This window comes from Notolepis coatsorum (genome assembly GCF_963971535.1).
Source record: "Notolepis coatsorum genome assembly, chromosome: 8".
NCBI lineage: Eukaryota > Metazoa > Chordata > Actinopteri > Aulopiformes > Paralepididae > Notolepis > Notolepis coatsorum.
The window spans coordinates 71,579,966-71,600,479 of record NC_140172.1 but is presented as its reverse complement, the minus strand read 5'-3'; the positions used below and the strand labels follow the sequence as shown (position 1 = coordinate 71,600,479).

The 20,514-nt window shown below is 41.6% G+C and overlaps 1 protein-coding gene across 3 annotated transcripts in view; it reads left to right on the top strand.

Annotated features, from left to right (window-relative positions):
• The window catches only part of acaca (acetyl-CoA carboxylase alpha), a 143,145-nt gene that overhangs the window by 29,713 nt on the left and 92,918 nt on the right, over positions 1-20,514 (top strand). For all 3 annotated transcript variants that reach the window (XM_084320849.1, XM_084320847.1, XM_084320848.1), the window contains exons 7-14: positions 1,228-1,326; positions 1,557-1,663; positions 2,017-2,127; positions 3,236-3,445; positions 3,792-3,962; positions 12,022-12,183; positions 13,112-13,275; positions 20,294-20,444. In XM_084320849.1, the coding sequence (XP_084176975.1) occupies positions 1,228-1,326; positions 1,557-1,663; positions 2,017-2,127; positions 3,236-3,445; positions 3,792-3,962; positions 12,022-12,183; positions 13,112-13,275; positions 20,294-20,444 (1,175 nt within the window). The remainder of the gene's footprint in view (positions 1-1,227; positions 1,327-1,556; positions 1,664-2,016; positions 2,128-3,235; positions 3,446-3,791; positions 3,963-12,021; positions 12,184-13,111; positions 13,276-20,293; positions 20,445-20,514) is intronic.

The window sequence follows — 20,514 nt, the reverse complement described above, 5'->3', positions numbered from 1 at the left end:
AGACAATTCTTCAGAAATGCTGAAAACGTTGCACAATTCAGAAATAGGTCAACAATTTACAATTTTGAGTGCTTTGAAATGTTTATCGGTTTCCTTATTTGCTAAACTTAATACAACTTGTAAATGTGTTAATTATTGTTATATTGTCCGACTGTATTTATTCCGACGCAGTGGAAAGAACTACAGTTGTGTCGCGGGGGCGTGGCTAAGGTCTCAAGTGTTGGAGATGAGACGGAGACACACAGAAATGACAGCTACCAAATCCCAGTAGGCTACTTTGTTGGCAGTGAAAATATGCAGAGAAACATTAATACCTGTTGGAACCGTTTGTGTTCAATTGTATCTGAATCTCTCCGTTGCATAAAGGCCTGGCTGGCAGTGTGCATAGAATAAAAAGTGTGCGCTCCTTCGGAAGTCAAGACTGAGCATAACTGAGGGCGTTTTCACACCTGTAGTTTGTTTGCTTTGTTCCGATTCAGGGACTAATATGATACAATGTTGCACTTGCCCCTTTGTTCGGTTTGTGTTCACACAGCTGTGTTAATTAGCGGACCAAAACTTGTAAACAAACGCCATGCAGATCTTTCTTCCCTCGCAAATACAAAAATCACAAAACAAGTATTGGAAATGGAGCATCAGCAGTGTGTATGGATTATTGTTTTACTTGGCATTCTCTGGTTGATACCAGTGCTCAGTCTATGAACAAAATATTCCGTTTTAGCTAGCTAGCATCAAGGCTACGACTCAAACAGTGTATTGATGCATCTGATTGGAAGACACGCTGCCTCACGTCGACGCCTTTGTAGAAGAAGACGCACTCTGATGAACTCTGTACCCTAACTGGCATTATATGCGTTATAGTTTGTGCAGGTTTTACACACTTAGTGGTCAGACATTCATAATAGTTCTCTAGTTTTGCAGCGGTCAGTTCAGTTCAGTTATTTTTTATTTCGGGTTTTGGACACATAACAATGGTCATTCCAAAAATCGCCAACGTTTTACCAGCTGCTATTGCAGCATTGTCCAATTGTCCAAAAAGGGCTAGGGAGAAGCACTAGGCTTGTCGGGCCCTACCCCTAAAGACTACCCCTTTTTGTTTTCATTTACATAGTACATGCATATAGTACACATTACAGTATAGTATACCTGCAGCAGAAGAAGAAAGATACAGTAAAAATATAAAGTGAATGCATGATTCGTTTTTAATGGTGCGTTCTCTTCCCCCAGGTCCCCCTAGCCAGGCCATGTGGGCTCTGGGAGACAAGATCGCCTCCTCCATTGTGGCTCAGACAGCTGGCATTCCCACCCTCCCCTGGAGCGGATCCGGTAGGTCTGGAGAAGAGGAGCTGATCCATGCACACTGGATTGATGCTCTCGTAATTGTTTCTTCAGTAATGTCTCGACCAGTTGTGGTCTAATGTCTTGTAAGGAGTCACATCTTGACTGCATTCAATCAATAATCACAGTCTGCACTAATCACAGAGGAAATGGCTATATATAATATGATTTGTATGAATGTAGTCAGTGGCTGATTCTGAGGTGTCTGTGTGTCTCAGGGCTGACAGTAGAATGGACAGAAGAAGACCAGAAGAAGAAAGTCATCAATGTTCCTCCAGATCTTTATGAGTTAGGCTGTATCCACGATGTGGAGGCTGGAATGAAGGTTGGTACCTCTCATTCAGACCTGAACCCAAGCCTTCAGAACCTCTCATTCAAACCTGAATCCAAGCCTTCAGAATCAATAATTACCGCTGACTATTTTCCTGAGCGTAGCTTACTTTTATTTTTGCCTTTTTATTAAAAAAAAAAAAAAATCTCTTCGCATAGCACTTCCTCGTTTACGTCGGCAAACTCTACACTTTCCGTAGCGACATTTTTGTTAGTGTAATAGGAAGGTTTGTTTTTATCGCCATACCGATATGGTCCTTTTAGTGCCAAATTGGAACTGACGGTAGTAGGGAGTAATGTCCCACAATGCTCAGGCCATATCTTCAGCTTGTGTTTGTTCTGTGCCAGGCTGCGGAGGAGGTGGGCTACCCTGTGATGGTGAAGGCCTCCGAGGGAGGAGGAGGAAAGGGCATCCGCAAAGTCAACTGCGCCGATGACTTCCCCAACCTCTACAGACAGGTAACGTGGACAGCCTCCATCAAATCTCCTCCCAATATTTACTTTATATCTACAATACAACTATACTATATACCGTACTACTACTATAATATCAATATTGAATAATAATATTGTCTCTTTTTTAATTTGAATGATGGAAATTATTATATATATTATTATTATAAAGCCGTTCGAAGCACTCTCTGGACTTGGTTGTTCCTGAAGTCCGAACAGAAATGGGGAAAGAAAGTGTTTAGGTTCTCTGCACCTACTGCTTGGGACAATATATAGTCTGATCTTAAAATTAAAAGCTTGGTAACCCTGAATGTATTTAAGGCTATGCTGAAGCCATATCTGTAAAGTCTGTGTTTATTTTTAAACGTCTTGCTGCTCTTCTTGGCCAGGTCTCCCCTGTAAAAGTTACCCTGGATCTCAATGAGACAAACCTAGTTAAATAAAGGCTAAAGGAACAAAATTGAAATAATAATAAATGAAAAATTATAAATGTTTGCACAGTGGAAAAACATTAGGTAAAATCATCTAATATCGAGTCACTTTTAGAAAGTCTGTCTTGATTATCACAAGGCTGGAAAATGTGTCTTTTAAATATATTTCATACATAACCAAGGAAACTGTATATAGGAAGGAAGGGTCATCACTGTGTATCACTGTGTAGCATGTGAACCCACATTGGTGCCAAGTGTGGAAACTTGTTTGGCTGACATTGAGTTGAATGGGATCACCATCTCCTCGTTTATGACATTGTCATTTAAACAGGTTATTACCTCAGAATTGTCTACAGTTTGTTGTTTTGTTAACTAACTAACTAACGAACGTTTGATATTGGTTGATGTATATTTCCTCAGATAGCTTGTATATTTAGAATTTGAATACAGGCTTCAATAGAACTGGCACCAAGGTCTGGCACCAAGCAGAGCATAATCTAGTAATCTGACATGATGACCCTTCCTTCTTTTATAGTTGCCTTGTACCTAGCCATATTCTTTTGGATTTGGGACAGACTGAAACCGTAGTTTGGGATCATTCCAGGACGATTGTGGGGGGAAATAAAATATATATATATATATTTTCTTTAAAACGTTGATGATTTTGGTCCTTGCTTCTCCAGGTTCAGGCCGAGGTACCGGGATCGCCGATCTTTGTCATGGAGCTGGCCAAGCACGCACGGCACTTGGAGGTGCAGCTCCTCGCCGACCAGTACGGCAATGCCATCTCCCTGTTCGGCAGAGACTGCTCCGTGCAGCGACGTCACCAGAAGATCATCGAAGAGGCTCCCGCCACCATCGCCACTTCTGTTGTGTTTGAGGATATGGAGAAGGTATGACACGTCCTGTGCTTGGCCTGCCTGATTCCCCTATTCAGTCAAGGATTTGTGTGGATTTACACAGTATAGCTATTTCCATTTGTTTTAACTACCGGTATGTAATTTAGTAATTATTTATTTAATATTTATTTTATTCAATAATAAATAAAAAAAAATGTAAATACAATTATGGTTTTTTCTTATCTTAGGTGTTGCTGGCATCCCAATATTAGGAAATGTTTTCAAGAATTGTACTATTTTCTTCATGGAAATTTCCGTCTTTGTTTATTTAATCTCCTCCAAGGAGAAAGGGCTGTTTTGAACATTGAATGCTGACTTGACTTGTCCCCCCCCTCTTCAGTGTGCCGTGAAGCTGGCTAAGATGGTGGGCTACGTCAGCGCCGGCACAGTGGAGTACCTCTACGGCCAAGATGGCAGCTTCTACTTCCTGGAGCTCAACCCTCGCCTGCAGGTGGAGCATCCCTGCACCGAGATGGTGGCCGACGTCAACCTGCCTGCCGCCCAGCTACAGGTCAGTCTCAACGGTTACATGTCTCAATGAAATATAAATGTATATGTAACAGTATATACAGCACTATTGTACATGTTATCATACAGAGTTATATGGGTAGACTATGAGGTAGGTAGCTATGATTATTATTATGAAAACCTAAGAAAGCCGCAATGAAATTAACACCACCAAGTCTACGGCCTGGTCATTGAACTGGCCCAACTCCCGGAACTGTCCAAGGTGCTAATCCCCCAAGGTGCTGATGACTTTCTCCGGCTTTCGCTTGCATTAGACCAGGGGTCAGCAACCTTTTTGACATGGAGTGCCTGTTTGAAATATAGTTGTAACTAGTGTGCCTCAACAATATTCCATGCATCGTAATTTTTTCCCCTCATAATCGGGTCTTTTTAATGATAATTTTTACATTATTACATCATTATTGTTATTGTTATTATTAACAATATTATTATGATGGTTGTATCAACCCTAAATCTGAGTTGGGGGGGGGAATGCAATGCAGACAAACAGCTGCATACAGTGCTACCATTTCACTCACATTTGCCCATTCATTTTTGGACACATCACACACCATCGGTGTGTGTACTGTACGTGTGCTGTCATAGCTCCACCTACAGGCCTAATGTAGAACACCAGGAGAACACCAGGATGTGAATGGAGGGTGAATGTGAGGTATATCGTGTAAATAAGTTTTGATTGATCGCAAGACTACACTGTAAAAAATAAAATAATAATAAGTTACCAGAACTTAAAAATATTGAGTTCAGTTACTGTGCATTAAGGTTTTCAGTTTTCAATCCATAATAAGTTAACAGAAAAATAAGTACACAACCACATTATTTCAACCTAATAAAACTATGTTTATTGTCATTGTTTTAAGAACACAAGTTGACTTGGTAATACTCACACATTTTGAGTAAAACAATCTAATATATATGCAAAAAAAATCTAATATTTAATTTTTAATTTTTTTAATGCTGCCCCCTGTGCCTATGGAAATGCCCCCGCGTGCCTATGCAGGCACGCGTGCCTAGGGTTGCCTACCCCTGCATTAGACTAATACATCATTAGTTTGCGTTGCCAAGCTTGTTGATAGCCTACTCCATTTGAAATTCCATAGCAAAGAGACATATTTAGAAAAAGATTTCTACGCCAAGTTCACTGAAATCGATATAAAAGACCCTAGTCTGTATTCATCCCATATTTTCCCAACGCTGCAACCTGCTGTATAAAAGCAATAATACACTCGGAAGCCAGTGGTATGTCTAATATTGCCACGGCTGTGATGCCTGCGGGCGTATCGCAGCCGTGGCAATATTCATGACATACCATGGCTTCTCATGTATTATTGCTTAAATATTCTGGTAACACTTTATAATAACACTCGGTTATAAGACCTTTATAAGGTATTTGTAGATAATGAACTAATCATGAACAAACCATTTATTTACATTTGTAATTTATTATTAAATCATTTATAACTATTTGTATAACAAATTAGTTCTACATTATTTATAACTCATTATCAACATTGTTTGTACTTGATCTGTTCACCTTAAATAATGTTGTTTAATGTGTAGTAAGACATTTGTAGATGCTTTGAAAAATTTATATGAAAAAACGACTACCGGTATACTGTACCTCCATTTATTTGTTCATGTTCAACAAATGATTTGTTAAGACATTCTTAAAACATCTATAAATCATTTGCAGATGCTATTGTGTGCCCTAATCTAAAGTGAAGCCTATTCATCATTAACAAATGTCTAATACAGTTAATTATTTGTTCACTTTTTCATCATCTGTTACAAATGTTGTAGACAGCTTTCGGATACACCCTTCTTCCCACCCATACTTCTCTGCATATTTCCACACCTCCCAATAAAGTACTGGGCCTGTTGTCTTGGAATGGATTTTGGTGCATCTCCTCTCTTTTCATTTCTGTGCGTCTCGTCTCCGACATCTGAGACGGAACGTTTTCTGAGGAATCGTGAGCTCCTTAACAAGACGGCCTAGGCCGTGCCGGGTCACATGAAATGACATGCGTATGATCCATAGACATACTAGACAGTGTTGCATTACACACCGTGTACTTGAGGCCCCCTGTGTCTGTTCCGTGGCGTCCGGGGTTAAGCACGCTTCGCCGGCCCTGACCACTCGGTGCCGGACTAGGCCCCCGGATTAGGCCGTGTATCCATGGAAACCGAAGTGGGCAGGAAGGAGCCACCATGCAGAAACATTTTGTAGTACTCTCCTCTCGTGGCGTGGGGTCACGTGCTCCACTCTGTAGTGTTTAGGCCTGTGTGTGTGTATGTAGGTCAGTGGCACCCAAGCTGAAAGACACTGGATATGTGCAGAACTGTGCTCTACCTGCTGGTCAGTAAGGGTTTCTTCCAGTGTATTGAGTTTAAAATGTTTTGGAAGGCAAATTATTCCTTTAAAACGACTATACTGTACTGAAAATGTGCCCCCCCCCCCCCCCCCCCCAAGCCCAAACAGTAGTTTCAACACATTTTCAGAGAGGGAGGATGAGCCACGGCATGTTTCTCCAGTTCTTTTTAAACGTGGAGTGAAACTGTGGAACAGTCTGAATGTGGTGCTAAAACAATGTCCAAGTATGAGACAATTCAAACTGATTTATAAGGAAATTATGTTCACGAGGTACAGGGATGAGGAAGGGACTTGATATTCACCGGTGTTTAAATTTTTATTTTATTTCTTTCATGTTTTACATATATAGTTTTTTTTTGCATATATATATATATATATATATATATATATATTTGTTTTGAAATTTTTTAATTAGTACACTCATTTCAGTAGTGGAAAAGGGGTAGGATTAAATAAGTGTATACTTCCTCCTACTCTTTTTTGAACATGTAAATTTAGTTATGTTTTGCTTTTGTTTAGTTATTTATTTTGTTTGTATTTATTTACATGTTCGAAATAAAGATTTCAAATAAAAAATTAAAAACGTCTTTGGTAACTTGTAGAAGATGACAGAAAGGCAGCCTTTGGGGGGCAGGTGGCGCACGGAGATTACGTTCGTCACCAACACCGGGAGACACTGGATTCGCCTGTTCGAATCCAGCTCCCGGCGTTGCTATCAGCTTGGCTGGCCTCTCACACTGATACAATTGGCTGTATCAGGGGGTGGGAAAAGCTGAAGGGTGGGTCCTGGGCGTTGTGGACAGCGGCCCCTACAGTTCGGTCGGGGCGCCTGCTCAGCAAGGGTTGGAACTAAGGAGAGATAGTGTGGCCTCCCACACGCTACACTCTCCCCGGTGAGAACCTGCGCGGCCAGGTTGGCCTGCCCCAGGCTGCACATGCGTCGGAGGAAAGCATGTGACAGTCTCCGGTCTCCCGGACCAACAGTAGGGGAAAGTACGCAACAACCAGGAAGGGTGGGATAAGAGAAAAATCGGGGAAAAAAAAGGAGGGGAAGAAAGATAATAAAAAAAAAAGAAAAAAAGAAAGGCAGCCTTTGGTCGAGAAGAAAGGTAAAAACTAATTAAATCGTCGTCATATGATGTTCTCAAATCAACGAGTAATCGTGTTTAACATTCTCATTCTCCAACATTTTTCAAAGAGTTCTCTTGGAAGACTTATCTTGGAACCGACTGAGACAGAATCAATGACAAGTTCACTCTGAGTCCCGAATGTGCTGGTAATATGTCTTAAGGGGCTGAAACGGTTGCACCTGTGATATGATCTAATATCTGCTTGGAGAATGGCATTATGTCTTGAACTCAAAAGCGTGTTCCCGTTCAGGTCATTTGCATACAAAACAACGCCTCCAGAGCTCCTTATAAGGCAAAGTAATGATGCAGCTGTGTGGAAATGGATGCGGACGTGCCTTGCTAGTCTTGCGCGACCCATCGAAATTAGATTAATGTATTGTGAATGAATGAATGAATGAAAACTTTATTAACAGATTGCAGAATGGGTACAGTGCAGTACAGCTCAATACATACAATTGTTAAGGGGATGCAGACCAGAGAAAGACTTTCGTCTTGTTTCCACCAGGGTCCCCCATTTCCAATTCATCGTAACATATATGACATACATGACATACAGATAGACAGTACTGCTTGTCATCATAGTACAGCTCGTGGTACACCTGCCGCAGCGCACCCGCACGCATGGACGCGTGCGCAGTATACTGTAGCCTACGGCGTAATGAATGAACGCAGTATAGGCTCATTATTCCATGAATGCCTACGGCGTAATGAATGAACGCAGTATAGGCTTATTATTCCATTAATGACTTGTTGCATTAGGATTTAGTAGATACTATATGCTCTGCCCTACGTACAGTATAGGTACAGTCTGTACTTATACTGTACGTAGGGCAGAGGCAGAGCATATATAGTATCTACTAAATCCTAATGAAACAAGTAACTAGAATATATTAAGCCTATACTGTTCATTAGACATGTAGGCCATACTGGCGCACACAAGACTTGTTATGGAATATTAATGCAGTCTATTTCCATGCGATTAGCTTTAGTTCTTATTTATTTATTTATCCACTGTCATTTCAGTGTTGGTGTATAGGCTATATAGTGTATTTCAATATACGTTTAATTGATTAATGATATATTCGAAGGAATGCAGGTTTATAGCTATATCAACCCCCTCCAATGTACAGTAAATTACCAAGTATGGTTTTGTCAATATTCCAATGTACAGTTTTGCTTGTACAGTGTCCCCCACCCACCCCTCCTACCCCCCCCCCCCACCCAACCACCTCCAATGTACAGTTCCCCCCCCCCCCCACCCACCCAACCCCACCCCACCTACCCAACCTCCTCCAACAGTTTCTACGTCAAATGTATATACTCTCTTTTCTGGACTCTTTGTATCACAAACGGTACTGTATTTGCAAATCTGGTATGTCATAAATGTATAGAGCAGTACTGTATCTGGATCTGTATGTCGTGTGTGTCATATATGTTATGATGAATTGAAAATGGGGGACCCTGATGTAAACGAGACGAAAGTCTTTCTCTGGTCTGCATCCCCTTAACAATTGTATGTAATTGAGCTGTACTGTACTGTACCCATTCTGCAATCTGTTAATACAGTTTTCAATCAATCAATCAATCAATCAATCAATCAATCAATCAAAGGTCTGTCATTGTATACCAATCAATGGGATATATTGCATGTTGACCTGCATTCTTTCAAATGTATATAATTAATCATTAAAACGGATGTGTAATAAATACAAATTCCACAGAAGGCATTAAATAATTATTAATTTCAATCATTTCACAATAATTGTGTTTGAATATCTGAGTAATTAAAGTAATTATACATTTGTCCAAAATAGCTGGTTCAGATATGGTTAAGCAGCTGCCCTGTGATCAGATGAATCCTTATTATTTATTTTTCCGACATCAAATGCGTAATTTCTTACCATACAAATATTGTCGTATTTATTTTAATTATGATTAAGTAATTAATTCCAAGGAGGCCTGTAGCGTTAACATGAAGGAATCACTATGAGAACACAGTCTGTCAAGTTAATAAAATGTTCAATTAGTCAATCAATCATAAGTGTGCTCCTCAGCACTCTTACATCTGCTCTCAGCCACGCTCAAATCTGATCTCAGGAAAATTTGGGGACTCGTGCTACCAGCCCTAATATGTCTTAAATGGGCAGAAATCTGCCTAAGAGGACATTTTTGGTCGTAAATTCGTTCGGGAATGAGACTCATTGTGCGCCATAAACGGCGTAAGTCGTTATTGCCCGCCATGCGTTGAACGCCAACAACGGCGTAAATCGTTTTTGGGATCAATATTTAATTTTTTCGCCATGGCATTCATAATTCATCCAGCCTCCCTCCGGACAGCAGCGGCACCCTGTCTGAGATTGCAACGCCTCAATACCGCCGCCTGGTGGATGGTCGGGCGAGTTACACTCACGCTAAACCGGAAGTGGCGATCGGTGCATCGAGGAAATTCCTCCGGCAGTAATATCTTGTTACGTGGGTCCAGACAAACACTCGAGTGCATTTGGATCGCTTTCGAAACGCAATAATCGATATGATTTCGGCGTTTATTGCGCCATACAACTAGCGTTTTTGGAATTACAGCAGAAAAGCTTAAAAACATACTTATAATCTCTAGACGGTATTAACACAACAATGTATGAATGAAAAAATATAACGTTCCCACATCCGGAACGATAGATAATCGATGTTGAATGGGCCATAGCAATGCAGATATAGCTATAATATTAAAAAAAAAAATTATCCACTTTTTTTCTCACATTTTTCTATATTTTTCTCCCATCCCAATTTCGTATCATCCAATTCAACCCTCCCCTGTCACGAACGCTGTTTCTTGCCTCCCACAAGCCGGCTGCAATGTGGACTAAGTCATACATAGCACAAGTCCCCCCCGGTACTTGAGGTAACAGCAGTCGCATCTTTTCACCTGCGCAGCTCGATCTCTCAGTGGCGAGGAGTAACGCGTGGGAGGCTCACGCTGCCCTTGACACTTCCTGATTCTACTGCGCAGGCGCACCAACCGACCTGTAGGAGTCGCTGTCCACAACGCCCGATCCCCACCCATCAGTTTCCCACCCCCTAATACGGCCAATGTGTATTAGTACGGACGACCAGCTAAACTGAAAGCAATGTTATAGGATATTTCATTAATATTTGAAGCTCTCCTCTGATAGCATGATTGTATCCTCCGGGCCCTCAGGCTGTAGGGTCCAGTGCCTCACATGCTCGTCGCTGTGGCTCTCTGTACATCTGCCCCCCCACACACACACACAAACACACACACAGTGCCTGGTCACAGGCCGGTCAATGGAGCCACTTTCTCAATTGGCTCTTGTCCTGATCAGCATGACGACAGCTCACATGCTATAGCTCACATGTGTCTCATGTGTCTCTCCATCCCCTCTCTCTCTGTGTGTCTCCTAAACATCCCTCTCCTCTCCCCTCCCTGGCCTTTCTGCCACCCTGCCCTGGGCCACCTGCTGACATGATCTCAGCTAAACAGCCCTCCCTCCTCTAACCCATTACCCCTAGCCCCCCTTCTTCTGACACAGGCACACATAAGCCCACACACATACTTACACACGCACACACACGCACACACACACACACACCCCTCCCCTTCTCTTCTTCATCCATGAGGGTATAAATATGTCATACCGTCTGAGAAATACAACTTTGTCGCTTGAATCTGTCAGCTGGTCCATATATATATCAATCTAAGGACTTGGGATGGTTTGATGAGAACCTAACAATGTGGAGCGCTGGGATCGAACAGGCGATCCCAGCGTCTCCGCATTCGTGGCGAGCGCCTTGCCCACTACGCCACGTAGCCGCCCTTATAATATTTAAAAAGTTATAGCCCTGCAAAGAAGGTAAACATCTTCATAGGCTCACAGCGCTGGCAGACTGGGTATAATGATGGGCACAATTACCGGCGCCCAATGTGTTAATAATCGTGATTTCAATATTGTCAAAATAATATATTCGACTATAGTAGACTATAGTTAAGTGTTGTCGGTGTGTTTTATGTTTGCATGGTTTGAATTTCACTTCACAGGGGGTATTAGAACCCCTAACCCTAAACGTGTTGGTACTGTTCTCGACCCATTGGGTTACACAGGGGGGATTAGAACCCCTAACCATAAACGTGTTGGTAATGTTCTCGACCCATTGGGATACACAGGGGATTAGAACCCCTAACCCTAAACCTGTTGGTACTGTTCAGGGGGAATTAGAACCCCTAACCCTAAACGTGTTGGTACTGTTCTCGACCCATTGGGTTACATGGGGGATTAGAACCTCTAAACGTGTTGGCAGTGTTCTCGACCCATTGGGATACACAGGGGGGATTAGAACCCCTAACCCTAAATGTGTTGGTACTGTTGGGCTTCACAGGGGGGATTCGAAACTCTAACCCTAAACGTTTTGGTACTGTTCTCGACTGATTGGGACACACAGGGGATTAGAACCCCTAACCCCTAAACGTGTTGGTAGTGTTCTCGACCCATTGGGTTACACATTGATGAAGTGAGGTCTCTCGTCAGATCGCCATGGGGATCCCTCTCCATCGGATCAAGGACATCAGAATGCTGTATGCCGTCCAGCCCTGGGGGGACTCTCTCATCGACTTCGAGGGTCTGTCCACAGCCCCCTCCCCGCGGGGCCACGTCATTGCCGCCCGCATCACCAGTGAAAACCCAGACGAGGTACGTTTTGTTCCACCCTCTCTCCTGGTCCTGGCGGAGACGGGATGCAACTTTGCAATCGTCGCTTGAGGAAGATTAGCTGTGATCGCATTGTCCTTTTTTCAGCGACACCCCTACTACACACTACACTGTTCCATGCATTCACACCTGGGAACTCTACTACACACTGCACTGTTCCACGCATTCACACCTGAGAACTCTGATTACACACTACACTGTTCCATACAATCACACCTGAGAACTCTTATTTAACTCTACACTGTTCCATACATTCAGACCTGAGAACTCTGATTACACACTACACTGTTCCATACATTCACACCTGAGTACTCTTATTTAACTCTACACTGTTCCATACATTCACACCTGAGTACTCTTATTTAACTCTACACTGTTCCATACATTCACACCTGAGTACTCTTATTTAACTCTACACTGTTCCATACATTCAAACCTACCCAGCACAGTCACAGTCCCCCACTGGGACACCGAGCAGCTCCACTGGAGCAGGTTAGGGGTTCAGTGCTTTGCTAAAGGTTGAGATTGAGTTACTCCTCCATTTAAAATACCTATGATATTCTGTCCTTCCCTCTAGTCACATCCTCTACACTTTTGTTTCATTGGATTTGTCAGATTTGGGTATTTTATCGCAACGTTTATTTTTTTAATCGGAGCTCGGTCAAGTTGTTTTCTCTTAATAAATAAATACATAATTTAATTAATGATTTCATGACCTAAATTGACGTTCAAATTCCTCCCTGTGATCATCTAAAACCTTCTGGCACTCATTGCACCCCACACATCTGCAAGTAGGCCGAAACAAACAAAACGATGTAATAAATGTGAAGGAAACGTAGTTTTCCCATGCTAGGTTTGTGTATTTCTTTGTTGTCGTTGATGAAGGCTGAATTGATTGTGTTGATCGCAGGGTTTCAAGCCGAGCTCCGGGACGGTCCAGGAGCTGAACTTCCGCAGTAACAAGAACGTGTGGGGCTACTTCAGCGTGGCGGCGGCCGGAGGCCTGCACGAGTTCGCCGACTCGCAGTTTGGACACTGTTTCTCCTGGGGAGAGAATCGCGAGGAAGCCATCTCGTGAGTACACGCAGTATCTCCCAGGGTTCGCACAAGGTCCTTGAAGTGCTTAAAGTGCTTTATTTAAAAATAAAAATATTGAAAACAGCTAATTTTTTAACAAGGTGCTTAAAAAGTCCTTGAAATTCAAATCAACCTAACTAAACATTGAACGTTTTGTTCATCCATGATAAAATTGTTCTGAATCAATAAATATCATTTTTTTTTACGAGTCTTAACTAATTGTCGGAAATAGATTTTAAGCCATACATATTGGATCAGATTTTTTTTCTATAAAAACAGCATTTAAAAGTGAATTGTATCCTTTTAAATGCCCTTTTAAAATGTTAAATAGTGCTTAGAAAAGTACTTGAAAGTCCTTGATTTTCATTTTGCAATGTCTGTGGGAACCCTGGCAGTATCTCCAGACCACCGTGAGCACCACACCACCGGTGGATGTTGATACGATGCCAGTAGCTCCACTATGTCAGGGTTTCACTTTCAATTCAGGCAATTAGAAATGTAAACAGAATGTTGCCGTCTACCTGGTGACGATGGGACATGAATTCTTATTTACTTGTCAATAGGCTGGATAGGAAAACCATTGCTTGCAATCGGTTTTTCAGTGTGAAAATCCACTTCTCGAATTCGTTGGAACTGAAAGTGAATTGAATCCAACCCTTCTTTCAGCCTTGTGCTGCATCTGTTTAGTTCACTTCAATATCCATGTATCGTATTGTGCCGAATATAAGACAAATAAAAGGGGCATCGTCTTATCTTCGGGGTCTGTCACACACACACACACACGCACACACGCACACAGAGACCAGCTCCAAAAAAGTGGCTCAAAAGTCGGGCGAGTTAACAAACAACAGATAGGCTGTATGGTGAAAGCTGAGTGAGAAGTGGCTAGAAAACGATTCTCGTTCCCACCTCGGCGAATTACACAATTTTCACTCTGGGTGAAAGATAGATTGGTGTAGATTTAGGAACAAAAAGTTCTCCATTGACAAAATAGCCCATTTTGCGCAATCATAATTTTAAAGTCGGGACTAGATCTTTCCTTGCGAATGGATATTTGGTCACCACAGAGTTTTATTTGACGCAATTGGTGCGAGTTCGGTCACATATCTTGCGCTCGACCAATAGCAGCTCTCTTTGTTGCGAGGATCCTCGCAACAAAGAGAGCTGCTATTGGTCGATCCGGTGTCAACAAAATCCACAGACTAACGTTACATCAGAACAGGACGAAAATGGACACAAAACCCCTTCTAAAGTTCGCAAAAAGGTTTTTAAACAATGTTATATGCATCTCATGTCCGTTCAGAAAGAATGTGTACAAGATTTTAACGGTGGGATAGATATAGAAACTGCGTAGAACGGTGGCTTAACCTACCAGTCCAGAATCATACCATTGTGGAGACATACAAACATTGTTTAGAGATCGATTTGTATCATAAATGTCATGATGTCATGTATGTTGTGTATGTCATAAATGTCATGATGAATTGAAAATGGGGCACCCTGATATAAACAAGACGAAAGTCTTTCTCTGGTCTGCATCCCCTTAACAATTGTGTGTATTGAGCCGTACTGTATTGTACCCATTCTGCAATCTGTTAATAAAGTTTTCAATCAATCAAGATAAGATATTCCTTTATTCGTCCCATTGGGGAAATTCAGCCATCATAGCAGCATGGGGGAGCCAGGGGAGGTACAGGTAGTAAAAACAAGCAGTGTAAACAATATAACGAGTCAATATAATTAACTAACTAACTGAAATATACAGTATTCACATAAGGTGCAGTATGCATACGGTAGTGTTATTGTCCTTTTTAGGCTCCTAGTAGTTGTAGTTGGATGTCTGGCAGCAGTCCCTGCCCACTGTTGTGGCCGCTGGTATAAGGACTGACCGGAGGTTTATTCGTCACATACATACACAACTAACACAAGTTTAAAGGTTCAAGTTTGTTTATTATTTATCACAATAAAATACAGGTACTTTACGATGAAATGCTTGTTTCTGTATGAGCCCCTGAGAGTGTGCTTCATACAGTAAAAAAAAAGTAAGTAAGTAAAGAGGAATATTCAATATACATATATACAATACAGAGTAAAATTAGTAAACAGTGAGGTGTGTGGAGAGATCAGTGTCAAACTGATCTCAACAAATGCAAACGAATCACACTACTACTGTATAATCCTAATCCCCTCGCCCTATACATCCCAACCCCAGTCCACACCCTCATCCACCACCACACTTCCCAGATGTTAATCATCCTCACTACTATCATCTGAGTCATCATCCCATGTAGCCCTATCTTCGGTTTCCTTAGAAACATTTGCACAGTTTTGGCATTGACAAAGATCTGTACATGGCAGTTTTGCAGACACACATGAACATCTTCCTGTCTCAAATTGTCCTTGTTTGCAACCTTAGTGGACTACCTGCAACACACTATCAGAGGCCGGATTTGTAGTCATCCGTCATAGTCACTGTTAACTCCCCATCCTCGACATGCCACCCATTGCCAACAGGTAAAGGGGCACACATAGCTTCAATGAATGTCTCATTATAGCTGCTTGGTAATTTGCCCTTTTGCAGTGTTGGTACAATGCGCCACTTGTCGGGGGCATAGAGTTCTGGCAAAGCCGATGATGCCATGCAGAATGCTTTATATCTGGCATCATTCACATTCTTAGCTGATGGCTGGCCATACAGGTGGCACACATATTTGCTAAGACCATCAAATGTAGACTGGTCTAGGGTAATTCACCTTTCCCCCTCCTCCCACATTGTGCAACATCCTGATGTGCAATATCCACAGTGCAATACCCACCCACTACCGTCTGACACTGTGATTGTTATTTGTGTATTGCTATTCTGTATATTGTTATTTTGTATATTGTACAGGACTAACATTGTCTTATTGTATAGCATTTAATGTTCCTGTATAGGATTTTATGTTTCTCTTTTATTACTTGTGATTTTATTACCGCACCTTAGGTTTGAGTCCCAAATCTCGTTGTATGCAAATATAATGACAATAAAGTACAATCTAATCTAATCAGGGTCCCCCGTTTTCAATTCATCATGACATTTATGACATACACAACATACAGATATACAAATATATATCATGACATTTATGACACAAATCGATCTCTAAACAATGTTTGTATGTCTCCACAATGGTATGATTCTGGACTGGTAGGTTAAGCCACCATTCGACGCAGTTTCTATATCTATCCCACCGTTCAAATCTTGTACACGTTCTTTCTGAACGGACGTGAGATGTATATAACATTGTTTAGAAAACCTTTTTGCAAACTTTAGAAGGTGTTTTGTGTCCATTTTCATCCTGTTCTGATGTAACGTTAGTCTGTGGATTTTGTTGACACCGGATCGACCAATAGCAGCTCTCTTTGTTGCGAGGATCCTCACAACAAAGAGAGCTGCTATTGGTCGAGCGCAAGATACATGACCGAACTCGCACCAATTGCGTCAAATAAAACTCTGGTGACCAAATATCCGTTCGCGAGGAAAGATCTAGTCCCGACTTTAAAATGATGATTGCGCAAAATGGGCTATTTTGTCAATGGAGAACTTTTTGTTCCTAAATCTACACCAATCTATCTTTCACCCAGAGTGAAAATTGTGTAATTCGCAGAGGTGGGGACAGGATGAAACGATACAGCCTTCACCATACGGCCTAAGAGGAGGAGTTATGATGCCAATTTTAAGATCATGGTGATCAACGAAGCAGAGTCATCAAACTGTCGAGCAGCCAAGAAATATGTTACAGAGTGTAATGTTAGAAGATGGCGAACCCAAAAAGATTGCCTTAGAAATGCAAACAGTAAGAGAAAAGATGTTAACCAAAAGATGTTAAAAACAACAGCCTATTATTTTCTTCAATGTGTTTTTTATATATTTCTTTAAAGGGGACCTGCATTGCTATTCCTGGCACTATTTGGGCAACTTTATACAATTCCTGTGAGTCTATGGAAGACATCTGTAAGGTTTATTTAAAAAAAAAAAATCATTGTTTTATATTTCTAATGGGGTACTCAAAAGCATAATTTTCCAGCCTCAAGATTTCAGCCTGTTATTGGCTGGGCTCCGCCCATAAGCACTTTCAGTGACAGTCATCCACACAGTCTGCGAGTAGAGAGAGAGAGAGAGAGAGCACTGTGTAAACACAGCTGCGTGTGAGATACGCAGGTCCCCTTCTCTTTCTCTCTCTCCCTCTCCCGTTTGAGGAAGTCTTCCACTGTGCCGTGCGCTACAGCTATAGACGGGGCGTTAGTTATGCTCCCGAATCGAGAGAGAGAGATAGAGAGGGGGAGAGAGAGAGACAGACCGAGAGACGACAGCGCGACGCGCGCACGTGTATGTGTGCTCTGTCGCGAGGGTCTATCTGATTCTCCCTTTCTCTCTCGCTCGCTCTCTGTCAAACCCTGTTTGGTGCGCTACAACCACAGAGCCAATCGGATCACTATCCGCTCCATCCTCGCCACGTGACGTCACCATGCGAGTCAAATCAGAACGACCTGATTAAATGGAGCAGGAAATGAATGAAATGAATGACCTGAATGACGGCAATCCGCCAATATGGTATTTAGAGACACAGACACATTGATACTAACTCCTATTACTATAATACAATGCTAGACACTGAAAAAAGACATTTATAATCAGTGTTGTGCTAGTTACTGAAAAATAGTAACTCAGTTACTTTACTAGTTACTTCATTTCAAAGTAACTTCGTTACTGTACTAGTTACTTACACCCAAAAGTAATGAGTTACTGTGAAAAGTAACTATTTAGTTATTTAAAAAAAAAAAAAAAAAAAAAAAAAGATTGCTCCCGAGTCCCATGCCCCAGATAGTACTCAAAATCGGTTGATCAACTTGACAGTTTCCATTCACATCACCGAACTCTGCTAAGCAATGTGGTCTAGATACAAACACAAATCTGACACAAACAAATGTTGTCCCGAGTCGATATAATAAGAAGTGCGCCGGTTGAAGGAACAGCCTTGATGTCACCGGAGCGTTTCATTATAACCATTATAATTCAAGGGTACTACGACTATGCGTGCACCTCATGGTACCAAAGCACCTCAAAGGCGCTTAAAACAAAATTACAAACATCACAAAACAAACTGGTCAGACTACTACTTGACCTGAACCCCAGAACCCACCTCACCCCTGCCCACTTTGACAACCTAGGATGGCTTAGAGTAGACGACAGAGTACAGCAACTTGCAATGGGCCTGGTCTACAAGATACACTATACGACCGGGGTACCCATGTACATGTCAAAATACTTCCCAAAGGTCAGTGAATACCACAACCACTACACCAGAGGAAGCTCAACAAATCATGTAAAACCCAGATTCGGCTCAAACAAGGGACTAAACACGTTTCGCAATTATGCCACAACAATGTGGAACGCCCTACCCAAAGCTAGGGGTAACAGTACTGTATATTTGAATACCGTTTATGTCACAAATGTATCAGTACTAAATACCTATATGTCCCTATGCCATAAATGTCATGTATGTTGTGTATGTCATAAATGTCTATATGAATTGAAAATGGGGGACCCTGATGGAAACAAGACAAACGTCTTTCTCAGGTCTGCCAAACCTTAACAATTGTATGTATTGAGTCGTACTGTATTGTATTGTACCCATTCTGCAATCTGTTAAATAAAGTTTTCTTTCATTCATTCATTCATTCATTCACCATCTTGCAAGTTGCAACGTTGTTTAAGATATCAATCAAAGCATTGCAACGTTAGAATAGTTAGGATATCAATTGTGCATGAAAGGACTATATTTATATTGTTTGATTAGTATTATGAGATTCCCTGGCAGATTTCGTACAGTCAAAATCCGTTGATCAACTTGAGTTTCAGTGAACACATTGCACTCACCAAAGTCTGCGGTGGTCGAGATGTAGTAACGTTACGTTAGTCCAGTTGACTCCAGCAGCGCCTCAAACATGTTCTTTATCTCGTTTCCATGTTGTATATTAATTATCTCTCCAAGTAGTTGCTAAATGGTTTGTTAGTTTGTTACTGCGTTCTTTTTATGTAGATTCATAGCGAGCGTTTGTTTTGTTTACAATAGAGAGGGTCTATTTCTTTCCGTAGCCGCATTTCTGGTTTGCGCATTTCTGATTGGCCAGTGGCCAGACTCGCCTCGTATCATTCTACGCGGGTGGCGAGTGGATTTGGATGAGTGACAGTCCTCGTAGTTAACGTTAGACTCCAGTATCTTTGAGCCAAAACACAAATGACATAACTAAAACGTTATTTTCTTTTCGCTCGACAAAAGATAAATACGCGAGTGCTCTGCCTGGGCGCTGCCAGTCAGGAATCTCAGGAATAGTAAACAAAACACGCCCCAAGCATAGCGTTCCCCGCAGCCAGGATATGAGGATAATAATAATAATAATAATAATAATCACTACCGCTCGCTATCAATCTACGCCGTATATAACGCAAATAACGCAGTGACGAACCATTCAGTAACGTAAGTAGCGTTACTGAATTTCAAAAGTAATGCGTTAGAGTACTAGTTGCGGCAAAAAGTAACTTCGTTTCTGTAACGCGTTACTTTGTAACGCGTTAGTCCCAACACTGTTTATAATGCATGTCACCTTTAATAATAATTTTACCAAAAGATGATAAAAAATAACAACCTACAGTACATTGAATTATTATGTGTTATATTATCATTATTTTCAAATACAATTATTTCTTTATAAAAACAGAATTGTATTTCCCCAATAATGAGTCTTGAAAAAGAGGGGTTGTCATATAATCAGGGTCATCGTATAATCAGGGTCATCTTATATTCGGACCAATGCGGTACATGGTTCCCATGGCCTTCTTTTTGTCATACTGTACCTACACTATATCATCCCTACTAAAAAAAAAGCACTCTTCCTCAATAGTAGATTATCCACTGGAGCATTTTAGTTTTTTAGTTTGACGTGTCTGTTTGACATCCCTGTCTCTGTGTAGCAACATGGTGGTGGCCTTGAAGGAGCTGTCTATCAGAGGAGACTTCAGGACCACGGTAGAGTACCTCATTAAGCTGCTGGAGACCGAGAGCTTCCAACAGAACACCATTGACACGGGCTGGCTGGACAGGCTCATCTCTGAGAAGATGCAGGTAGGAGCCAGGGATGGGCGTTTCTACTGACCGAGTGGTTTTTGAGGGTTGCTTGATTTTCCTTTGTATC